General features: G+C 42.0%; 2 protein-coding genes across 2 annotated transcripts; one reads left to right on the top strand and one right to left on the bottom strand.

The window, feature by feature from the left end:
- The first annotated feature begins 1,848 nt into the window (after positions 1–1,848).
- On the top strand, positions 1,849–4,906 carry arl3b (ADP ribosylation factor like GTPase 3b). The gene is made up of 6 exons (XM_039788499.1): positions 1,849–2,002; positions 2,545–2,688; positions 2,823–2,939; positions 3,092–3,142; positions 3,567–3,752; positions 3,846–4,906. The coding sequence occupies exons 1-6, from the start codon at positions 2,000–2,002 to the stop codon at positions 3,891–3,893; spliced, it is 549 nt and encodes a 182-aa protein (XP_039644433.1). The 5' UTR covers positions 1,849–1,999; the 3' UTR covers positions 3,894–4,906.
- Positions 4,907–12,056: 7,150 nt separating this feature from the next.
- On the bottom strand, positions 12,057–23,005 carry trim8b (tripartite motif containing 8b). Its single transcript, XM_039788460.1, has 5 exons — positions 20,446–23,005; positions 14,987–15,082; positions 14,599–14,864; positions 14,358–14,473; positions 12,057–14,244 (listed from the first exon to the last, which is right to left on the bottom strand). Exons 1-5 carry the CDS (start codon positions 21,049–21,051, stop codon positions 13,544–13,546), a joined length of 1,785 nt encoding a protein of 594 aa, XP_039644394.1. The 5' UTR covers positions 21,052–23,005; the 3' UTR covers positions 12,057–13,543.
- Positions 23,006–24,881: the final 1,876 nt, after the last annotated feature.

Below are 24,881 nucleotides of genomic sequence, written 5' to 3'. Positions count from 1 at the left end.
AGTTTGAAGGAGATAAAAAAAAAAAAACACAGAGGTTCAAATTTAACAATAGCAGTCTGTCTTTATGAGCTGAGAATGAGAAGTCAAGGTCATTCATTTATACAATGTGATACATATCGTTAGACGGATGAAGCAGAGAGAGGGAATAAAAAGTAAAGGTTCTGGGTTAGCCGGCATCAGATGCTGGGGGAAACTGGTCTGTTTGCTAGGTTTTAGCGATAGGCTGTTTTATCTTGAAGTAATCTGATCCTTGTGCACAAGTTTATTGTATTTTGCAAATATCATTCACTAAAGCTTGTTATTAACTTTGACTGGACGAATCTTGAGTCTTATTTTGAATCTTGAGTCTATTTCTCTGATCTACCAGTAAACGAACACTATTCAGTGACCATAGAATTGGAGTAGGATTAAGTCTGGCCTTTTTAGGGCCAGACCGGTCATCGGTCACATTTTAGACTAAAATCTTACAGTATTCTTCACTGAAATCTCACAACAGAAACCTGCCTTGTGTGGTTTAAACTTTTGCAAATGAAGGGCAAATGAGGAGAGGCGTATATCAGTGCTCTTTGAAGGCTCAGTATGGCTGGAACTGGGTTGTTTCTGCAGCTGTTTGTTTGGAAAGTAGGGTGAAGGCCTGCAGAACCTTATGGGGAACACTGAACATAAGCCAAAAGTCAACGTGACCCTACATACCAAGACATATCAATAAGAATATACAAACAAGAGACATGTTCTAAAGCAAACGATTCATTGAGGAATGAATAAGTAGAGTAATCGATCATGAGAACAACGGTGAGCTGCAGCCTATTAGATGCAGGGGAAGGTAGAGTTAATAAACAGGGATTTAGTGCATGCTGCATGATAATTAATCTTGAGAAACTGGATCTGCAGGCAAAGCACAGCCAGCATCTGAATACATCTGGATAACTAGCTAACACCTATAAACAGAACGATCTCAGCAGTTAGATCACACGTGCATAACGTGTTGAAATCTATATGCAGATCGTCTGACAAAGACATAAACTCGATATGGGGACAGAGTGGTTAGTCTTATGTTAAGACTTGCGACGAAACTGCTGTCAAAAGAGTTAAAACATGTCAGTCGGAGGTCAGAGTGATGCAACTCATAACTCGAGTTACAATACTTCTGCAGGCAGCAAGAAACTAACAAAACACGAGCATGAGCATCTACAGAGCTGCAATCTTTAGAGACAAAAACTAAATACATACCTTTGATAGATTTCTCCTCAACCGCCCTACAGAGCAACCTGTCAGGTAATCAAATGTGCTCGTGTGGCATAGTAAAGACACGTGGCATGCCGTCCTCCAATCACGGGTTGGGGCAGCTCCCTACGTGAAAACCGGCGAAACCAAACCTGGTTTATTATTTTTTACAGACTAAAATATAAATACTTAAGGGACACGTTCAATATGTTGTCTGAGTTTAAGGCAACTAATGAACTCATGTAAAAACACGACACATTTACGTACAGTAACAAATTTTAACGTCAGTTGGAAATAACCGTACGCTAAATTAAACGTGTAACTACTCTTGGCCTACATTTGAGACGTTTAGCTGTTAGCAGGCAGCTAACATCTAGCTTCTGGTCTAACATATATGTCAATGGGTCTAACCATAGGGTCTAACTCGCTCTTCTAACTGGGTCAGGTGGCCATTTTTTCTTTTCCTAGGATGGCAAAGTAGCAAAGGCATGACCCGCCCGACTCTCCCTCTGATTGGCTAGCACTCGCTGCCTGCTCTGGTTGAGTTGGTTAGCTAGTCAGAAGTTCTTTGGCTAGGTTTAGGCAAGAGGAGTGGGATTGGCTAGGGTTAGGATAAGAATGTCAGAATCAGCAAATCAGAGGTAGAGTAAGGCAGAGTAGGGCGGGAGATATCGTAGCCATCCTTGCTTTTGGGGGTTGCGCCTACGTAACTGTGCGTCTGACGTCACCCTCCTTAGTAACCCTCGGCGGCGTCTCTAGTAGAGAAGGCATCAAGATGGTGAGTTTAATTTTATCGTAATAATTAGCTGTTAACTGTTAACAGCAGGCTAAATTTGGAAAATATTCACATTAAGTAGCGCTCACTGTATACATTTGCACTTTAAGGGCTGCCGCTGTCCGCTGAGAAAAACATTCAATTGCAAAAGTGCCTTGTTATTTCGGTCAGTTATCAGGGGAGATTAGCTTAGCACGTTAGCTATGTTTAGCTCCTGTTTGCGTGTCGTTAACTTACCCTGCGCTGAAAAAACTAGCCCGAAGGGCACAACAAAACAAAAAAAGAAGACGATGTGACGAGCTAACGTTAATCACTGGACCTGTTGTCTTCATATATTTGTAACGTTACCGTTAGGAGAGTGTTTACCCATCTTTGAAAGTCACAGTGGGGACTAGAAATGCACTTGTACGGCCTTAAGTGAGGAGTCCGGGAGGATGGAAGGAATATGTGCATGTCTACAATGGTGGTTAGCTGCAACAGTGCTACCCCTGTTCCCCTGGCAAAGTTACATTACATGGCTGTTTTTTTTTTACTGATTGTTGCAGGGATTGCTGTCCATCCTACGTAAGCTAAAGAGCACACCAGACCAGGAGGTCAGGATACTGCTGCTGGGTCTGGACAACGGCGGGAAGACCACCTTACTCAAACAGCTGGCATCTGAGGATATCAGCCATATCACCCCCACACAGGTATAGAGAAAAGTTTTATACATGCACCACCTGTTATTGGAGCAAACAGATATAATACAACAGGAATGTATACATTTTTGGGACTAGGATCTACATCTGCAACCCCTTTGTAACCTGTTTTCTGTTCACTCCAGGGATTCAACATTAAGAGCGTCCAGTCTCAGGGGTTTAAACTGAATGTTTGGGACATTGGAGGCCAGAGGAAGATCAGACCGTACTGGAGAAACTACTTTGAAAACACAGATGTGCTGGTGAGTGGAGCTTGATTCACCAAACACAGCTTTGTTTATTTAAATCAAAGTTTACATTACTGTTTTAAATCTGTTCTGAAGTCACAGTTTATTACACATGCGCTGAGGACCTGCTGCACATGCTAACGAGGAAAACTTCCATTTTGTTTCAGATATATGTCATTGACAGCGCTGACAGAAAGAGATTTGAGGAGACTGGTCAGGTATGTACAATATCAGTGTGTTATTTTGTGTCACTACGATACTGTAGGGCACAAGCGATGTCTTCAAATTCCTTGTTTTGTCTGACTAACCCAAAAACATTTAATTTACATTTTATCATAGAAGACAAACGCACAAAAAACAGAAAATGAATCTAATTGTAATTAAATATTCAAGGTTTAAGGTTATGCCTGTCTTTGTGTCTTTTTCTGGTTCATTTTAGCAGCTCATAACAGGATTTGAATGTTTCAGCCTTTAAGTCTCACAGGAGTCAATTCTTAATTTCTGTGACTTAACTATCACTGGAGTCTCAAGTCTACAACTCTGTTTTTTTATTAACATGAAACACTGGATTGTCTAATTTTCTGTGACAATATTTGTGTGTGTGTGTTTATGTATAATTGACACAGTTTGTGTGTGTTGCAGGAGCTGGCGGAGTTGTTAGATGAAGAGAAGTTGAGTGGCGTTCCCGTGCTGATCTTTGCAAACAAGCAGGACCTTCTGACAGCCGCCCCGGCCTCCGAGATCGCAGAGGGTCTCAATCTGCACACCATCCGGGATCGCATGTGGCAGATCCAGTCCTGCTCTGCCCTCACTGGGGAGGGGATTCAGGTAAGCGTATGAGTTGAGCTTTTCTTTTTTTATCTCTGTGTCTTTATTTTGTTTTTCTCACCGTGCTGCTATTTCTCTTAAATTCACTCTCAGGAGGGCATGAATTGGGTGTGCAAGAGCGTCAACTCCAAGAAAAAATAGCTTCACTTCTAGTCTTCTGCTACTCAGGAGGAACAGCAGCAGCACCTACACTGACACACATTTCACCCTCCGGAGCCTTAGTACGATGGAATATGCCTGTGAATGTAAACACACTACTAATCCAACATGGACCTGGAGTATTTAACCCCCTTCATTCCTGCATCGCTGATGTTTACTAATCTCAACACATCTTCCTACGTTGGCCTCTACAAAGAGGAGGGCGGTTTGACTTCAAAGGGATCCCATGCCAGGAAATCGACCTCCTCCACCCAGACTACCCACGTCACCATCACTGTCCCAGCCAATCCCAGCCACCATCCACAGCCTATCACAACCTCAAACATTCATTCCCATTAAACTGCGGTCTTTCATTGGAATTCCAGCTTGTTCTTTAAACTCTTTCACACACTGTCCGGGAAACCCCCACCCCCCACCCCACCCTGTCTCATCCATCTTATTCTTACAGGTTGATATGTGTTGTTTGTTTTTTATCATTCCACAATAGCTGTAAGCTCTTTTACTGCTATGGCTCTGTTTGAAGTGAGGTATATTTTTGTAATTGTTTTATTTATGGTGAAGTAGAGTGTAGAGTGCTTTCAAACAACAGCAAGTGTGATGTGTGTGTGTGATTTAAAGGATGTTGGAGAAACCATTCCAACTCCCCTAAAGAATAATGTACATGTTAATATGTATAAAAAAGATGAGATTACATGGTTAAGAGGAACTACATTTTGGATTAAGTGTAAATAGCTCTGCCCTGTGATCATATGTTACGTTATGCACATGTTATAGAGTATATGTTACCCTGCTGTACTTTGTAGTCTATAATGTTTGCATATCTAATATATTTAGATTTTTATCAGAGGTATACGTACTGTACGTCCCAATGCATTTCTTTGTGCTCTTTGGGTTTGTGAGGGAATTCACTCTTGCATTTCCTTTTGATATTCTTGAATGTAATCTGTCCAGAATTGAAGGTACTGTATGTGAATAATAAAAAGACAAGAAATCCCAAAATCATTGAGTTATTATTGTTAAATTAAGTTGCTTCCTGCACTAACATACTTTAGTTCAATCAGATCTCTCCAGGCTCTAGTGGTCACACACCAGCAGCAGGTGGAGTCAGCTGTTCATGACAGCATTAAAGCCTCTGTGGGAGACAGCCGCCGGGGTACAGGGCATTTTATTAAACTGAAGTCAGTATGTACAGGGAGGGATATAGCACTATGATATCCTACTCATGTAGACATATTACTTGTTTATATATAAATAATATTTGTCTCAAAACTATACATGTAAAGTTTCGAATATAGCTCTTTTGACAAGTGAGGTTATGTAATTACACACAAAAAAAACTATATGGTATCACATAATTCAGAGATGATTTTCTAGGCTAGTGGAGACAAAATCTCTCCCCAAATCTGGCTTATTTTTCCGACTTCCCCCTAATCTTTGCCCTTTTCTGTAACAATATACTGTAAGTGAACCTCGTGCTAAGAATTTGACTATTCTTAGATGTGCACCCTGTGACAGGAGGACACCGGTACACGCTTGACGTATCGCTTGAAGATTAACATGCAGTTGAACAGTTTGACTTCATAACTGAAAATAAAAGCCTGTGTTATTCTTTACAGTTATGGATGCAATCAAACACTTAACTGACTCAGAAACGATTAATAACTTAGATTTAATTGTTGTCTAGTTAGTCCCTGGTTATAACAGAGTATGGGCTGCAAAATATGAAAAAATATAAAATAAAGTTTGTTTTGCTCTAACAGGCAGGAGTTTCAGTCAGATGGTGCTGTATCCACCTGGTTGTGTACGTGCCTCATGGCCTGGGGCTGAGCAGGAGAAGCTATGCAGCTTACATCGTCTCCTCCAGCCAGACTAACAACTATCTGCAGTGCACAAACCTAATCCATCTCCAAGGCATAAAAGGCTGTAATATAATGATAATAGTCTTTATTTATAGAGCACATTTCAAACTCCATGTTACAAAGAGCTTCACAAAACAAGCATATGAAAACATCAGGTTTTTAAAACAACCATTAAAAACTATTTGATGTATAATAACCTGTACAGTAAAGAAAAGAACAGTTTTATAAGAATAAAAGACGGTTCAAGGAGGTTAAAGCTCAAATAAAATCAGGAAAGGCTCTCCGATAAAAGTATGTTTTAAGAAGGGACTTAAAAGAGATCACTGACTCAGCTGACCTAATATCCTCTGGTAGGTCGTTCGAGAGCCTCGGACCTTGACTTCAAACGCTATGTCCCCTTTAGTTTTTAGCCGGGTCTCTGGAACAGACAAAAGACCTCTGCCCGAGGAGCTCAAAGTACATAACTGCGTGTACGGTACCAGGAGGTCTGAGATACACGTAGGTGTGAGGCCGTGAGCCTTCAGGTACACAAGAGTCCACTTGCGCATGTTGCCTGCATGTTAGAGGGGAGTGAGGGTTGAAGACATCACCCTGTGGTGTAACCTAACTAAAGTACTGTATTTAATTACAATTTGTATATACTTGTACTTAAAGGTCCCATGGCATGAAAATTTCAATTTATGAGGTTTTTTAACATTAATATGAGTTCCCCCAGCCTGCCTATGGTCCCCCAGTGGCTAGAAATGGCGATAGGTGTAAACCAAGTCCTGGGTATCCTGCTCTGCCTTTGAGAAAATGAAAGCTCAGATGGGCTGATCTGGAATCTTCTCCTTATGAGGTCATAAGGAGCAAGGTTACCTCCTCTTTCTCTGCTTTGCCCGCCCAGAGAATTTGGCCCACCCATGATAAAGAGAGACATCATGGCTTTCAAACGAGTGGCAGTTGGTCAAGGCCACACCCCCAACCTCCACCTTGCCCCCCCCCCTCTCCTCCTCCTTAGCTACAGACACAGAAATGGCACATCCTAAGGAAAGCTCATTGTGGGACTGGCTCTAGTGGCTGTAATTCTGCACCAAGGCTGAATTTCAGGAAAGAGACTTCAGATACAGTATTAGGGGACCACTAAGGCCTATATAAAAGCATCCAAAAACCAGTATGTCATAGGACCTTTAAGTATTTCCAATTAATGTTACTTTATACTTCTACTTCACTACATTTCACAGGGACATATTGTACTTTTTACTCCACTACATTTTCTCTGACAGCTAATAGTTACTTTGATTCAGCTTATAAAATATTGTGCATTATTATAGATGAAAGGCCCTGCATACCCACACAGGTGTTGTCAAGTTATGTGGCTGATTAGACCTACTGAGGTCACCGATAAGAATAATAAAGTTATAACTTGTCCTGCAACAAAACTAACAGGAGAGCCCCGGGTCCTGAATAATATTATTTATTTTGTTGCACAAGCTAATGAACCTTTGCACACACAATATTATCGGGTGCAGATAAGACTGAAAAGAAAAAACATCTTTCATGACTTTGGGAGCTCCATGATGTAACACTCACAGTGTACTTTTACTCAAGTAGAAGTTAATGCAGGGCTTTAACTTGCAAGAGTCTTTTAACATTGGGGTACTGATACTTGATACTGATACATTTGTGCTGCTTTTGGCTTTTTTTTAAATTACAGGTTTGTGTGGTTGGACAGTGAGAGCCCCTCGTGAGCAGTGGTCTGATCACCTTCCTGCCCAGTCAGGAGCTGGCTTGGATCCATTTATTGGTTATTCAGGCAAAGCCGGGAGCACATCCCATCTCTATCGGCCTTTGTCTCTGGTTTTAACCAAACCAAAGTCTGTTAGAAAGCAGGGAGAGCAAAATATAATAAATATATATTTGATTGTAACTCATCCAGTTGTTTGTATCTCAGGAAGGACTGCCTGGAAGTGACACATGAAGTACACCAGAATAAACTACACCGGCCATGTTTATAGTAATGAAGGAATACGTCCCCTGAATGCAATGCTATGGCTCTCTTATGGTGGTTTTAACCATTTTTAGTTAGGTAGCTAAAGATTTAATCATCTCAACAAACATTGGACGGATTGCTGTTAAATTGTGTACAGACATTCATGGTCTTTAGAGGCTGAATCTTAATGATTTTGGTGATTTGAATGGGCTAAAAATAGCATTAAGTTCATCCACAGAAGGCATAGTTACTAATTGTAGAAACTTAGGACTACTTCTGTAATTACTTACTTTCCACCCTGTGTCCTATTTGTGTTCAACATTTGAAAACGGAAAGAAAAGAAAAGCTTCTAGACAGCAAGTTGTCACCTAGAGGCTTATTGCTGAACTCCAAACAACATACAGTACAGGCCAAAAGTTTGGACACACCTTCTCATTCAATGTGTTTCTTTATTTTCATGACTATTTACATTGTAGATTCTCACTGAAGGCATCAAAACTATGAATGAACACATATGGAATTATGTACTTAACAAAAAAGTGTGAAATAACTGAAAACATGTCTTATATTTTAGATTCTTCAAAGTAGCCACCCTTTGCTTTTTTTGATAACTCTGCAAACCCTTGGTGTTCTCTCAATGAGCTTCATGAGGTAGTCACCTGAAATGGTTTTCACTTCACAGGTGTGCTTTGTCAGGGTTAGTTAGTGGAATTTTTTCCCTTATTATTAAAAAAGCAAAGGGTGGCTACTTTGAAGAATCTAAAATATAAGACATGTTTTCAGTTATTTCACACTTTTTTGTTAAGTAAATAATTCCATATGTATTCATTCATAGTTTTGATGCCTTCAGTGAGAATCTAAAATGTAAATAGTCATAAAAAAATAAAAGGAAACGCATTGAATGAGAAAGTGTGTCCAAACTTTTGGCCTGTACTGTATAGGTCATACATAATTGCCTAAAAGAAGACATTTGGAGGTGTTACAGTGTGTCCCTGCTGTAGGAACAGTATGCCATGTGTTTTATTTTGTGTAACATTGTATGTGACTGATTCAGAGGGCCTCAGAGACTTGCAAACAGCCTCTTCTACTTCTTCTTCTTCTTATCTCACAAAGATTCTCATTGTCCAGTCTTTCTCTCTTCTCACACAGACAGAATGCACCAGTATTGTTCCTCATTTCTGGCTTTTTACTCCCTGGTACATAAAATTCTCACAAAGCATTATGGGAACTACCCCAGGAGTTACATTTAGAAACATAAAGACATTTAAAGGAATAGTTAGTGGTTTTGGGAAATATGCGTATTTGCTTTCTGGCAAAGAGTTTGATGAGAAGATCTCATACTGCCCTCATATCTGTAGTAGGCCCTCTTGTAAATAAAGCTAAAGCTAGCAGCCAGCTAGCTTGGCTTAAAGACTGGAAATAGGGAAACAGCTAGCCTGCCTGCCAACCAGCACCTCTAAAACTCACAAATTAACATGTTACAGTTTGTTAATCCATACAAAAACTGAATAAAAAAAACCAAACCCAATAAAAGCTGCAAGCAGCGATGAATGTGCCCTCCCCTCGCCCCTTGCCGGCACGTTGGGGGTACTGGCGGGATGCCGGTTGACGTAGCTGTGGATTTTCTCTCCATCGGCGCTACTGGTCAGAGGATACTGGGTCACAGGTATGGATTAAATAAAAAAGATAAAATCAGTGATGTTTAGATGCTTTGCTTTGAGAAGAGCCAGGCTAGCTGTGCTGTTTCCAGTCTTTATGCTATGCTAAGCTAACCGGCTGCTCACAGTAGCTTCATATTTACTGAGCAAACATGAAAGTGGTATAAATCTTCTCATCTCCTACCTAATCTAACTCGTACCAGCACCTCTAAAACGTGTTACATACTGAGCTTTGGATGGCTACATTTTAGACAGAGCCTAGACTAGCTGCTTTACACGTTTCCAGTCTTTATGCTAAGCTAAGCTAAACTAAGCAGCTGCTGTAGGCCTACTGACATGAAACTTCTCATCTAACTCTCCATCAAAACACAAATAATCATATTTTCCAAAATGTCAAACTGTTCCTGTTGTAGATCAGAGATTTCAGAAGTGTGTACAATAAATCAAAACAAGAAAAAAAAAAGGCTTTTTGGTGCTGTATCTAGCCTATGGGTGGTTTTATCAGTGTATAAAATCTTTTTACCCTCAGTGTGAGTGTGTGGGTAATTTAAAGTAGCCAGACAGTGTGTGTGTGTGTGTTTGTGTGTGTGTGTGTGTATGTGTGTATGTCACAGATACATATCAAAGACGTAGGCGACCGGATTACTGCCTTTCTCCTCATGGATCAGACAGCTGTGCAGCAGCTGTGTGCGAGAGTGTGAGAAAACGTGTGTATCTGGAGAGCGAGAGAGCTAGAGTTTTTGTGAGTGTGTGTGTGTTTTAGGGTGAAAGATAGAAAGGCAGCGCTGTAATTTATGTTGCACCTCCGACCCCACAGTTCTTGGCTGCCTGTGTCTCTGGTGAGGTTTGCTGACATGAGAAAAAAAAAGGCAGCACATCAGACCTCGAGACGGGAAAGAGGTGGGAGGAAGACGAGGGTGGAGCGTGAAGAAGCAATATGATTAAAATTTATGTTTTTACGTGTACTTTAACCACTGATTGGCGTTAGAAGAAAAGCAGTGGCGTGCAGAAATGCAAAGTGACATTTTGAATGAATGTTCCTCTCTTGAAAGTTCATTCTTGACTTTGGAAACAGCAGGGGCGTAGCACAAAATTCTGGGCCCTGTAGAAAGGCATTTTCTATGGGCCCCTCCCCGCATCCACAGCTATTCATTCTAGCATCTTTTTGGGCCCTCCTCACATGAAGGCCCTGGGTACTCAGACCCCTTTTTTCCCCCAGTCCGACGCCCCTGGGAAACAGTAATTAACAAAACAATTTAAGCACAAGCCCCATTGAACGGAATAGTTTGACTTTCTAGGAAATGCTCTTATTTTCTTCTTGCTGAGTTAGATGAGAAGACTGGTATCAATCTTCTCATCAAACCATCAGCAAAGAAAGTGAATAAGCATAAGTGTTCATCCACAAGCATTCTCTTTTTCTCCTAAAATCTGTTTTTATTTCAATTCCCTGTTCACGGACTCAAAACACATACTGTACATCACAAGCGGATGATTCCTGCTGTCTGAATGGGATTGAGGCTCAAAGTGCTGGGTAGGGGGAAGCATTAATGCAACAGCTAAAGCAGGCTGAGGGGAACAAACACTCTGATTGACTACTCATCTGAAGACTTGTTCTCTCCATCCTGTTTTGTCTCTGCAGGCCTCAACCCACACATACCCATGAGCCCCGTTTGTACTGGGTGAACACAGAGATATTTAAAGTTTTGTTTAAAGTAGCCCTCTGTTAACGTGTCTTTTAAGTTCAACCGATACACAAATAGTCAGGCAGATGATTTGAATGTTTAAGAAGAAACAGCAGAGGATGTGCGGTTGTTCGGGTACAAGTGGGAGGATGACGTTTTCTTTTAAAAGTCATATGAAGAGTAAGCAGATGACTGGGTAGGGATGATTTAATGAACTGGAAAAAACGCTGAGCACGAAACAAATGCTGAGATTCTGCATTTGTACAAATGTGAGCTACAGTATATATAAAATAAGGCTGGTGATATTTTATACGTTTCTTAATTTTCAACAAATCCTATTCCTCTGTACTATAGCAATCTACTGTCGTTCAACAAGACTCTCTGAAGCCGTATTAATCGATGTACTGACAACACTACATACATTTAGCTTATTTACATTAAACAATGAGCTCTGGTTGACATGAGGTATCCATGTTTGTTGGTTTCCAAGTCAGCTGTCATGTCAGGAACAGAGCTAAGTCAGTTTCCCAGTTGTAATTACGATTTTGATTTAAACATGAACACTATTTACAAGTGGGAAAACACAATAACCCAAATATGACATGGATGCAACATTAACGTACGATTATACAACATTTTTGGCTTATGAAATGGCCCTGCACTCTACCCCTGAAAAAGGAGGTCATGTCATGTGTCTGATGCGGGTAATAAACTGTAAACAGTGCGTGAGCGCGACGCTACAGTTTATAGTGCGGTAGTGTGATAAAGTACAAGAAATGACGAGGAAACTAGAATAACAATTTCTCCTTTCCCAAACACAGTGCAGCAGTGTTTCTATTAGCCGATCGAGCATATCTGTATGAAGCTGAACCTCGTAGCGAAACAGGAAATGCAACAAAAAGTAGTATCGCCATCCTTATCCTTAAACGAACATGAGAAAACAGGATGTGCACATACAGACTTGACAGCAGAGACCGGTTTAAATTTGTTTGTTTATTTGGAATCCTCCAAATCACGTCTGTCATTTTTCCATTTCCCAAAATATTTACAAAAAAAAGATACTTTTATGTTGCCGTTTTTTTTCTCTTTATGGTGACTGTTGTAACAGCTCCTTTTTAGGATGATGACAATTGCTTACATCTCGCAGTCCAGTCTTGATCTTTTAGAAAAAAGTTCATGAAAAAATTCATCCCACCCTTCTTATCTTCCATACACTCATTTTAAAACTGCATACATTTCCCCCATTGTTCTTCTTTTGAGTGCTTAAAAAAAAAAATAAAATAAAATAAAAAACTCTTCCTTGCATGCTTTCAGCTGCAAACAGGAAGCCAAGAGCTTGTGTGCTTATTGAGAGGAAGTGACATCTTTGCCCTGCAGGAAGTACAATTAACAGCATCATCAGATCCTCCAGATGCTTGATTGGTTTGGTTTGTCCGGTCTTGCCTTTTTCTCTTAAATCAGAGTCTCTCTAGACAAGCATGAAACCTACAGATGTACCAAATAACACAAAGTCATAGTAATTACTAAATGGAAACAGTCTCAGTCAGAAGATTTTCTGTCCTGTGGGAAGCCTGATAGCAGGAAGGGAGTGCTAGTAATAAGGACCAAATTCCCCAAACTATTTGGGCCAGGGTCAACCGGCCCTTCAGATGCAGCTCTGTGGGTCACCATCTGTAGTCCAGGCATAACAAGGCGTCCACAAGTGCATTGTGGGTGTTTCCATGGAAGAGCGTTTTGTGTTCAAGCCGTACGATCCATCCCTGAACTCAGCAAAGAAAGGAAGAGGTGCCATGACGATGGAAATCAAGGAGACAAAGGGATCGCAGTCCCTCTTTTAAAAAGGATCTACCAAACAAAATGAACTGGGCAGAGAAAAATCGGATGCTAATAACATAAGGCAATTCACCTCAGTACAACTAGAGGGGAGATTATATCAGAGAAACATGAGGCGCTAAACTGGAAAGCCGAACACTGCACGTTTTTATTTATTTTCCCCTAAGCGTCAATGAGAAGCCATAAAGAGGCATTTTCTAATACAAGTTTATTTCCATCAGTTTTTCAATCCATCTCTTGCTCTATAAATAAAAAAAAAAAAAAATGCATGTCTCACTCTCCTCTTAGGCCTCTCGTTTCTTGTTTATGTGTTAAATGCTGAGCTATGTGGTGCCAGAGTGAGCGTGTTGGCTTGTTTATGCATTTTACGTATAATACAATACATGAAACACTGACTGAAAATAAAGAAAAAGAAGAAAATAAAAGCACAAAGAGATCAACCCTGCCCCCGAATGTGTGTACTTTTTCTAGATCTGTGTGTGGATATAAATCTTAATATTTGAATGTGTGTATAGTATAACTGTTTTTCCGGTTAATAAGACGGTAAAGGTGTGCTATTATGGTGCCTGTCTCTATATCCTAGTGTGTGTGTGTGTGTGTGTGTGTGTGTGTGTGTGTATCTACTCTGTTAACTGGTGACATAGTGCTTTGTAGAGGGCTGCCCATACAGCCCGTAAAAATCTGCATGTCTATGTGTCTGCGAGGCGTCTATCCAGTCCCTCACTGCCAAGCCCTGCATGGACGGCCCTCCAGAGGCCAGGCCGGGAGGAGGGGGGTAGTCTTGGGCGCTGACCCAGGGGAAAGAGCCAGAGCGCGGGTACGGGGGATGGCTGCGGTGGCCCGACACCGAGGGCACTCCAGAGCAGTAGCAGTTATCCATTGTACACACCAGGATCTTACGGCCGCCATACTGAGGCAGCACGGCCTGCTGGGAGGAGTGCGAGGAGCTGCTGCCTCCAGGAGGAAAGTGCGAGGAGCTGAACACGGAGCCTGAATGGTGGTTGGTCAGAGAACCGCTTCCACTTCCTGTCCCGCCACTCTCGCTGATGTGAGGCGGGCCGCAGGGGCCGAGAGGCTGCTGATTGGTAGACTGACCTTCTCCAGAGGCAGAGCCGGAGCCCAGGTAGGGCTGTTTGGCTAACGATGAGGAAGAAGAAGAGGAAGAGGAGGAGGACTCCTTAAAACCCGGAGCAGCGTTTTTTCCAACGTTCCCGCTCCCCTCAGGGAAGGCAGTGGAATGTTTCCGTTTCTCTGCTCCAGAGCTAGAGCTCTGACCGCTGGGGTACGCAGGAACAGACTGCAGGAAGGTCGAGGGAGGGGTGAGGGGAGCTGAGAGAAGAGAGAAGGTGTGGAATAAGGAGATATTTCATAGATAAAATAAAAAACACATTCATGACCGTAACGTCCTAGATATGCCTGAACAGACGTGTTTGAGATCCTACCTTCCAGCGTTCTCTTCAAGCTCTTCTCTCTTTTTGAGATTTCAGAGAGGAATAATTTAGAGTTTAGATTTCCCACTTTGTAAGGAGGGAGACTGCTGCCCACACATGCCTGAGACCTGCAGTAAGTGCCAAGAGACATGCAAAATTCAAGATTAGACAGCTTGGAAACATCACCTGCGTATTAGAGACCCACAGGCAGAACAGTAAAACGGCCATTTTAAAAATCCAACTTTGCGCTCACCTGTCTGTGAGTATTTTAACAGGCTTTGTGTTTTTCATGAAACTCAGCTCCTCCGCCTTACTGAAGGCTGTGTGGATGGAGCTCAGCAGCTTCTGGGCCTCGTGGCGCTGCTCACCCAGAGCTAACACCTGGGCAGCGTTCTCCTGACAGAACCGAGCCTGAGCCCGGTCCAGAGCCTCCAGTGTCCGACCGAGATCCTCCTCCAGGAGCTGATGCATCCGCTGGTACTGCAGACGCACCTCCTCTTTCAGCTCACACACCCTGTCCTGTAGAGAAACAAACACCAATCTACTTAAAAGTCCCTTTGTGTTACGTAGCGCCATGTACAATCTCTGAAAATGTGTGAAGTTTGCGTTTATGCCGACAAATTCAGGGTGTGCAAACATACCTCCACCACACACTTGTCAGAGTCGAGTTTGCAGAGCTGTTCTTCAATCTCCTGCACTCGTTCCTCTACGCGCTCCTGCTGTCTTAACAGGCTTTGCTGTGAGGAGAGAAAGAAAGCAAGTCTTGAGCTTTGGGAAGTTGTGATCTCAGCTAGCCACTAGCATCCCCTCCCCATGCCTGAGATATTAGAATCCGGGAGCCGGCTAATTTAGTCTCCAACCAACACACAATCCCTGTGGGGGAGGGAGGGTGTGCTGTCATAGCAACCAACAGCTATTTTGTGTTTGCATTAGTGAGTGAGGACTAATGTTGGGGGAGCTGGGGGCAGCGGGCAGAGATAGATAACTGGGCATACAGAGGCAGAAAAAACTCCAGCAGCTCTCCTCTCAGTGCGCCTCCTCTTTGTATTTAATCTTTAAAAAGTTGCATTCACGAAGTAGAGGCTGCTCTGTGAGCTATGGCAATGTTGTGGGAACAACACTTGTTATTTCTAAGACAACGATGGCATGTGAACAACAGCAGACGCCTGATTGGGCAAAACTGAGATCCCAATGCGGCTCAGCTTGAGGCCAAAAAACGTTGAAAACATAACTAATGTCTCCATATAAGAGTAACAGTGCTTTATGTCGCTCCCTACATAAGTCGTGGAGTAGGAATGTCATTGACACAGATTTGCTAATCCTTCATGCTATTAATATTTAATGTTGAGATATGAATAATCCTCAATCAACATTTAATGAAAGAGAAGCATGCCGATAAGCTGGTACACAGCAACATAATGTGGTTACTGCCAATATGATCCAGATTCAAATAAACAAGACTAAGAGTCCACAGTCTTTGTGATACTTTATGCTCAGAAGGACAATGCTAATGTGCTTACGTTAAACAGGTAAGATGTTCACCAATTTAGGCTACATCCTTTATTAAAATTTAAAGGCTCTCCATCCTCACGAGCACTTTAGCACCATTTCAGAACAAATCTCCATCCAAACCAACACGCCTGTAAAAGCATACTGCAGACCATCCATGCGTGTGTCGGTGTTGTGCCGAGTTTTGCATCCCTGCTAAGAATTGCATCCAACTCCCTGGCAGACTAATACCGAGTGTAATAAAACATTGATGACTCTAAATGTTCCAAAATGATAGACTTCAGATCATTTATCATCATTGATGAACATGACAAAGAAGATTAGATTATTTGTAAACAGTACTTTGCCTTGAAAATAATCAGTTGGACGTAGTTCTCGCCAGGGATGCAAAACTAGGCACAACACCTGTAACTCCGCTCGACAGCTGCTAGCAACGACAACAAGGTCAGAAACGGCTGTAGTTTGTTATCCATGTTGAATTAACCACCAGTAGTCAAAGCTGATGTTTGTTTTCTTCCGGAAAAGGTGAAATCACGTGATAGGGCCGTGACGTGAGGAATCAGAGAAGGACACATCAGAACTGATAAGACCCAATCAGGAAGCGAAAATGGGTGTCAGCGAAATTGTTTCTACACATCTCAGTTTCTTTCTGTTTGCCTACAACTCAACCCTGGAGCTATCAAACAAAAACGAGGTCATCAGTGTATCCAAATGTCTCCCTTTTAGGGGCCCGGAAACGCCGGAGAAACATATTGAATTTACAATCGTATAAGACAAATAAAAAGCAGCAAATCCTCACATTTGAGAATGTGATACCAGCAAATGTTTGGAATTTTTGCTTGAAAAATGTGCCAATAGCTATTAAGATGTTTCACTCGGTGAGCAAATCTGTCAGGTCATTAATTGGTCAATTGTCTGTTCACATACCACCCCCCCAATCATTCCAACTACACAGCAGCTGCTTTTATCATAAGTGATCAGCTGTAGAGCTCGATAGGAATGAAAACCTGCATAGTCTTGGGCCTCAGTGGCACATGGTTTGGAACCACTGCCCTAGATGAACACACACACACACACACACACACACACACACACACACACACGCACACGACTGTGACCTGGTTGTGCTGATTGATTTAGGCTCTGAGCAGAAGCCAGAGGAAAAACAGGGTCGAAGGAGCCGAAGCTTCCCAGGGAGGGTTAGCAAATAAATGTATGGGATACCTTTGGGGGAGGGACGGGGTGAGAGGGGGGGAGGGTATTAAGAGGGCAGGGTGCTTTTTAGCTGTCATTTCCCCACAGCGTCTTTTCCATCAGAGCGACCAGAGCAGGAGAGCAGGGCCAGAGGGAAGGTCGGTCCTCGCCTGGAGTGGCTGGTGGCTGGTGTGAGAGGTGAATTTGGGGGGACAGGGGGATTGTTGCTGTAGGGCAGTATGTGTGTGTGTGTGTGTGGAGAGGGGTCCACTCTGCATTCATTGATTGCATTCAACATGGAGGATGTTTAAGTAGTGACTACCATGAGGGTTAATATGGCTAAAATCAATGTCACAATATAATAACATATTTTTCTGATATCTACATATGTGGCTCCTCCCAGGAAATCATTTAGAAGAGGTGGGGAATCATTATTTAGTAGGATTAAAAATATGGTATTTGCTGCTCTTTTCTATCAAATCAAATTGTATTTACCTTTAATGTTAGTGAAGGTTATAACCTGACCGTGTTGCCAAACATTTGCTTCTTTAATGTCAGGATCTGATGCTTTTCTTTGTCTTATATGATAGTAAATGAATATCTTCTAATACAATTTATTGACCTAACACTAATCAGATTAATAGAAAATGAAATCATTTGTTAGCTACTGCCCTACTTTTGGTTTATGACTAAATACCTGCAAAACTGATCACATTACCATGATCCCATAGTGCTAATTAGCAAACATCAGCATGCTGCTAACACACTAAGATGGTGAACATAGTAAACATTATATCTGCGTAAAAGCACATAAGCACTGTCATTTTGAGCATGTAAGCCCAAAGCACTTCTGTCCCTAGCATGCTAACACAAGATGGTGAACATGGTAAACATTACACCAGTTCAGCAGGTTAGCATAGTCTTATTCACAGCAGACATTTTAACTTGTCAGAGTAGGAAAATTATAGGTGTATTATTATTATTATTATTATTATTATTATTATTATTAATAATAATAATAATAATAATAATAGCTTAGGGGATGTCCTGTGCATGCTGGTTCACTGGAATTGCTTACCAGGACTCGTAATGAAGCGGAGCCATCATTAAAGTGATGGTTCGGAGTAATTCACCCTAGGGTCCTTTGCACCATGACCTCGAGCCAAACACCCCCAAAGCTTTTTTTAGAGTTACGAGTAGCGTTATCACTGCTAGCTTAGCGATAATGACACGTTTTATCTTGAGTTACCATTCAATATTACGTAATAGTATAGAAAGTTTCTAAAGATTGATTAGAATATAACCAGAAGTTTATGAACACTTGCCTGCTCTCTTCTGCTCTTTGTTGCTGCTGCTGCTACCTGCAGTTAGACGAGGTGCTTAGGGTCGCTACAAATTACAACAGAGTTACAACAAAAAATATTTATTAATTCAATGATTAAATAAGGTAATGTCTCCAAACTTACCTCAATTATTACTTGTCTCCTGCTAGTTATACTACAGCACTTACTTAAAAAAAAAAGTTAAATTAATAAATATATTTGTTGTACTCTCTTTCGTGTTGTAATTTGTAGACGCAACCTAAGCACTCATCTTACAGCAGCAACAACGCAGCAGAGAGCAGAAGCCAGCAGGCAAGTGTTATTTACATAAACTTCTGGTGTACTTACAAACTTTCCAATCCATCGCTTTATGAGAGCATAACCTATTTGTACTACTTGTAGAGGTTTGGTATCATTTCGGCATTATTAGTGGGGTAACTTACGAGATACAAACGTGGGTCCGTTAGCCCCTGCGCTAAGCTATTCAGCTGATAATGCTACTCTACGCTAACTCTCCCAATGTTAGACCCAGGTGAAAAAAGGTGAATTACTCCGAACCATCACTTTAAATTCACCTGTGCTTTTCCTATGACATTTTTTATTTATTTATTTTTTAAAAGGTCTATTGTGAGCATGTTAGCATGCAGCCGTAATTAAATTGGGGCTCTACTTATTGCCCAGCCTGATTATAGATGATTTAGGAAAAAGCTGTAAATGTGAAGGATTTTGTTAATACAGCTTGTAAATTCAGACAAGGGCGCACCCTATGACACTTCCTGTGCCCCAGGTGACCAATTAGCTATACAAATAGCTGAGTCATAGCATTACCAACAGGAAATACACCCGAGCATGACACGGTTGACACCTAAACAGGGTGTTAGGTGAACAAAATGAGTCAGTCAGCATGGAGGCCTTCATGGTTCTCCCTCTGACTAAGCTGCGCCGTCACACAGCCCTTTAAAAAGAAAGAAAGGGGGAGGAAAACCAATCCGACCTCTGCCCAAACCGACGACAGCAAGCACCAAACCCCCAGGAAGGGAAGCGGTTAATAAAAAACCCAAGACGACCGCAGAATCAACTGACGAATCACTTTAATCCCCCTTCCCCTTGTCTCCACTCCACTCCCCCCTCACAACTGGCGATCCCTGAGCTAGGATGCACCTGTGCTGGGGAGATAAGGCCCTCTGAGGGCCCCTCATTGTTCCACCCTCGACTGCATTGTTTGTCATTCCAACAGATGAGAATGGAGGTTGGAATGGATCAGAAAAATGCACAAGACTATCACGGGTGCTAAAAAACACTCAAAATGCTATTGTGTCTTAAAAGGGGAAATTCTGTTTTTGATTGAGTCAAGTGATTTGCAAAATACATAAACAATTGAGAACTTTGTCCACAAAAATCTCCACTTAATGTCTTTTATTTGGCTAAAAATGACAGTAAAATTTGCCCTTTGTTATGGTGGTATTTGCTTGAGGGCTACAAAGTGGACGAAAAATGACCTCACTGGCTTGTGTGAAGCTACATTTTGGTACTTGAGTGGACACTTAGCCACCACTTAGTGATCACCGATGAATTGACAAATTCTTGCAAGTAGCGCCACAACTAACGGTTATTTTCTTGCCCATGGAGCAGGATGTGAAAAAATGAATTGATTACTTTCTCGATTAATTGTGTATATAAAATGTCTCATCAGAGTTTCCCAGAGCTTAGTGTGAGGTCTTAAAATGTTTGACCAACAGAAGATACTAAATTTACTATCAGAGAAGATATTATTTACATTTACATTTGAGAAGCTGGAACTTTCAGCCAATTTTTGCCAAACGATTTTTTGGATAATCAAAATAGTTGCCGGTTCATTTTCTATCAATCGACTAATCAATTAAGTGACCAATCATTTCAGCTTTTCTTGCAAGGTGTCTGACGTGTGCTTCCACGAAGAGCCAGTGATTAAGTCAACCCACTGGCTGTAATTTTGTTTCTGTCACAATGTCAGAGTGTGACTACACCCTGAAGGGAATGAACAAGGACGTGTTTGTTTAATGTATGTGTAATGTACAGTATGATAGGATTCTTACTCTGATGTCGTTGCGTCTCAGCTCCACGTCAGTGACTGCATGGCCGTGGCTGGGGTGGCAGCGGGCGAAGCAGCAGTACTGGCACACCGCTGTGTGCTCGGCCTCGCAGTGGTACAGCCGGTACTCGTCATGCTGCAGGCAGGTCCAGGCCTTCACCGCCTCCGCCTCCACCAACAGGTGCCCGAGGGCTGAGCATGGCTGCTGCAGGTGTGTCTGGACGTGGGACTGGCAGCACGGGGCGTTGCAGCGCAGGCACACCTTCACTGCGGGGAGTGGCGGGCCTCGGCGGCACAGGATGCACTGCAGCGCCGGCGTGGTGGCCTTCTCCACACTCAGGGCGTTGTACTTCTCGACTATGTTGGACAGTTTGTGGTTCTTCTCCAGGCTGGGCTTCTGCGTGTAAGCATGATTGCACTCAGGGCAGCGGGCCAGCGAGGAGTCTTTGGCCCAGGCCTCGCTGATGCAGCCCCGGCAGAAGTTGTGCTTGCAGGGCAGCTGGATGGGATCTGAGAACACGTGCAGGCAGATGGGGCAGATGAGCTCTTCCTCAAAACAGTTCCTCCACGTCTCAGCCATGTCAGAGGCCATCATGGTGCGGGCAGGCATACACTAACTGTTTCCCCACTTCTACCAGACCTTTAGGCCTCTCTGTCCTCGCAGGAAACCTGACACTTTCAAGAAAAGTCTTGAGAAAAGGATAAAAAGAGGCCCGATGCCGTCTTGAAAGCTCAGTCTGTGTATTTCAACCCTTGTGACCAAATTAAAAGGAGACTCCCTGACAGATGACAAGTATTGCTTATTGCTGCAGCATGAAGGCAAATTCCAGAAAATTTACTAGAGAAGGCTTCGGGCAAGGATGACAACACCTTGGTGATTTCAACATACACAGCAGGGGCTGACGTTATACAGATTACAGTAAACTGTGCCTTCCTTTCCTCTAAATCACACACACACACACACACACACACACATATACATACATACATACATACATACACTGGGCCTGCCTTTACAGTGTGTTTTTAGGCCTACAGGAAGCTAAAAGCCTTTCAGCTACAGGTAAACCATGAAATGCAAACAAGGCACAGAGAACGTAATATCTACACAATTACTGATATGATCATGAGGTGAATAAATCTCTGTGTAGCACATGAAAAGACACTGTAACCTTTTACTGACGCCTGCTCAGGGCCTTACCTTGAAAGCTTCCTTCACTTCAACGTCAGATTATGATTGACTGTGGACCAATTCAGACCAACAAACGAAACATGAAAACCACGAGAAAGGACTGCTCCAGTCCACACCCTGATTACTATTCACACAAAGAGAGCTTTTTGGAAAAACCTGAATCTGTTTTATCTGGACGTCAAGGACGCTTGATTCCGTCAATAATCACAGCGCAGCGCAATGCTTTTGTCCGCTGAATCATAAATAAGTATCCGAGAAGCCTCCACCTGCAGTTTAATTATACATACAACCAGCGACGGTTTGGCAGTAGACAAGAAATACTGTTTCACAAGTCAGATTAACAACACAGCTACATCCAGCCCTTCAATTTAACATAAAAGCGACATTTGTATTTGATGAATAACGCCTGCTATGTGGCACAGCTCGCATTTCTGTACACTAGGCCTCGGCTTTTTCCTACCAGGTTTCTGTCGACAACAAAGGCCTTATAATCTCATTAAACACAAAATCACACCCGGGCCATCATTTCGAGCCTGTTTACTGCATAGTTAATCGTTTTAATAGTCGAGTCCAGCTCCTGCGCACAAAACAAAGGGTTTTAGGATCCGCAGGAATGTTGGCTGCTGTTGCAGAGCCTTTTGGTTTCCCCCCTCCGACACATCTATCAAATATCTCCTCACCCAAAGATTAATGTTATTATTGTATCCAGCTTTTATCTTCTTTTACTTTGGTCTCCACCTTATTCACCTTTCATCGCCTCAGCCTTTAGCCAACAACATATTTTTCTACTTCCTTATCTCGATTAAATCGTGTAAATTACCTCAGACGTCACCTCACCATTTTCTACCACAGGTAACGTTACAGACAAACACTAGATTAACCGACAAGCACGGTTATAATATATAGTCATTATTTTTTTAAAGCGGACATATTCTATATATTAAACTAATAGAAATACAAAAATATACCCTCCTAATCTTAAAGGGGACGTCGCTTTTCTGTCCTTGTTAGGGGTAGCTGTCATCAGCCATCTTGCAAATCCTCATTTAAAAAAAAAAAAAAAGGAGATATCCGCCGTGAGGCTGTTTCACCAAAGCTGCTTTTCGATAGCTGACCTACACAGGCACATTAACGACAAAGTCCCGTCATTATTAAAGAAAAACACGCCTTTTTGTCGTTATTGTAGGTCCAAAAGAAGCCGGCTTGACGTGGTTATTTTGTCGTGGCCGTATCTAGTCGGTGTGAGTCGACTCCGCGGTTCTTAAAAATCCAACACGGTTGAGAATAATAATCGGCGTTTTCTCCCCCCTTTCTTTCTCTGTCTCTGTCGGTCAGGTTTAGAGAGAGGAGGAATGCAGGCGAGCTGGACTGGTCTCCAAACCAGCGTCAAGAAAACCAGTATAACGCACCACTTCCGGTGATGCTTCAAAATAAAACCACGTTTAAGTGCAAAACCTGAGGCCACATTATCTTCAAGGGGATTGTTTGTATATAATAAACCACCTAATGATTCAGAGGCATTTATTAACACTAAAACATCCAATGTACCGAATTAAATAATTTATAATTTTAATACACAGTTTTTCAGTGGTGAAATCTAACTACTCAGATTATTATTGCCAAGTAGCTAACGTTGACACAAGGCATTTGCCTTGGTGATTGGTGCATAAAATATCAAAAGGAAATAAACAATACAGCAAAGTACTGCAACAGTCAAGAACATGAATACATTATAGAAATAGAACAGAGATAGAATATAGCATTATAATGTTTACTCTTACTTCATGTAAATGCGAGTACATGTAAGTGTATGCATGTATGTGCATGTTTTTGTGTTGTTATCCTTTCTTTCATTATAGTTGTATTTTTTTATGTGCAAATAAGTAAATAAATAAATGCACCATCTTTTGAAATAAGCACAGTGGTTACAGCTAGACATTTTGGGCTTCCAGTTTTGTAATTACATAAAATTACTTGTAGGCCTTTCAACAACCCTCTCCAGCTGTCTGGCTTTCACATGTAGTAGTAAAAAAGCTGGCCCACTAGCAGGGTGCCAGCACTTCATTTATTTGCATCACAGGGTTTTACATGCATACCATATATAAATAGCCTATCACTCCCTCTTACGCGTATGGTTAATTACGAGTCCATCCACTTCACCTGCACCACTGTTTTTTTTAAAAACCAAAATGAAGCTTTAGAAAAGCAAATGCATATGTATATTTTAAATGTCCCATGGCATGAACATGTCACTTTATGTTTTTTTTTTAACATTAGTATGAGTTCCCCCAGCCTGCCTATAGTCCTCCTGTGGCTAGAAATGGCGATAGATGTAAACCGAGCCCTGGGTATCCTGCTCTGCCTTTGAGAAAATGAAAGCTCAGATGGGCCAATCTGGAATCTTGCTCCTTATGAGGTCAAATTCATTCAGAATAAAACTTAACCAGGCTTCACAGTGACATAGGGGTCTAGGACAGACGCTATGTAACCGCATAGTACTATGTACTGTTTTAGAGGGAGCTAATTGAATTTTATGGTAATTTTAAAGGCTGTAGTTGTATTATGGTATACTAAGAGTTTTTTTTTTAATATTACATTTACCCTAATTGATATAAATGGTGTAGGATTTAATGCAGGGGACATATTAGTCAGTCACTCTAATTTTGGCTCTGTTTGAGTCTTTAGCAGCAACCCCTGAAAACTTTTTTAGTTGCTTGATGTTCCACTTTCTTCACCAGATAGTTGCTAACTTTGTTTGTTTGCTGTTTGGTGCTGAGCAGGTAGCGTACAATGAGCTTCTTCTAAAAACAGCTGCCTGCTGCTGCTGCTGAAAACAAGGTTGATGAGAGCATTGAGAGTGAGTACTGAGAATGAACCATAATGTGACATGCATCAAAACGTGGAGGTAAAGAGGCTAAAGGCTGATTTATGCTTCTACTTCTGAAGGTCTGGCTAGTCCACACCGCATTCCTGGACGGGAGAAAAACATGCTCTATTTTATTGGCATTTCACCCGAGCAATTCGCAACACTATAAAGCCGCGGCTGAGCGGACCAATCATAGTTGTTGCGGCCTGTGTCGCTGCGACGTGTAGTTACATTTTACGAGAGGTACACGTCATGCTACGGCGTAGGGTCCATATCTCTATGTTCGTACCCACGGCGTCAATTTAAAGCTAAAGTGAGAAGTTGCTGTCTCCCCCCATGAGGAATTCTAAGTAATGACAACAACACATGTCGGCGAATCCAC

This window comes from Perca fluviatilis, chromosome 21 (genome assembly GCF_010015445.1).
Source record: "Perca fluviatilis chromosome 21, GENO_Pfluv_1.0, whole genome shotgun sequence".
In the NCBI taxonomy this organism is placed as follows: domain Eukaryota; kingdom Metazoa; phylum Chordata; class Actinopteri; order Perciformes; family Percidae; genus Perca; species Perca fluviatilis.
The sequence above is the reverse complement of the archived record's forward strand: the minus strand, read 5'-3'. Positions and strand labels throughout refer to the sequence as shown.

Coding starts and splice junctions, on each gene's coding strand:
- arl3b (XM_039788499.1), top strand. Junction 2,689..2,822: donor GCCATATCACCCCCACACAG/GTATAGAGAAAA, acceptor TGTTCACTCCAG/GGATTCAACATTAAGAGCGT. Junction 3,143..3,566: donor GATTTGAGGAGACTGGTCAG/GTATGTACAATA, acceptor TGTGTGTTGCAG/GAGCTGGCGGAGTTGTTAGA.
- trim8b (XM_039788460.1), bottom strand. CDS start 21,051: ATGCCTGCCCGCACCATGATGGCCTCTGACATGGCTGAGACGTGGAGG. Junction 15,083..20,445: donor TGAGACGCAACGACATCAGA/GTAAGAATCCTA, acceptor CTCTCCTCACAG/CAAAGCCTGTTAAGACAGCA. Junction 14,245..14,357: donor CTTGAAGAGAACGCTGGAAG/GTAGGATCTCAA, acceptor CTCTTCTCTCAG/CTCCCCTCACCCCTCCCTCG.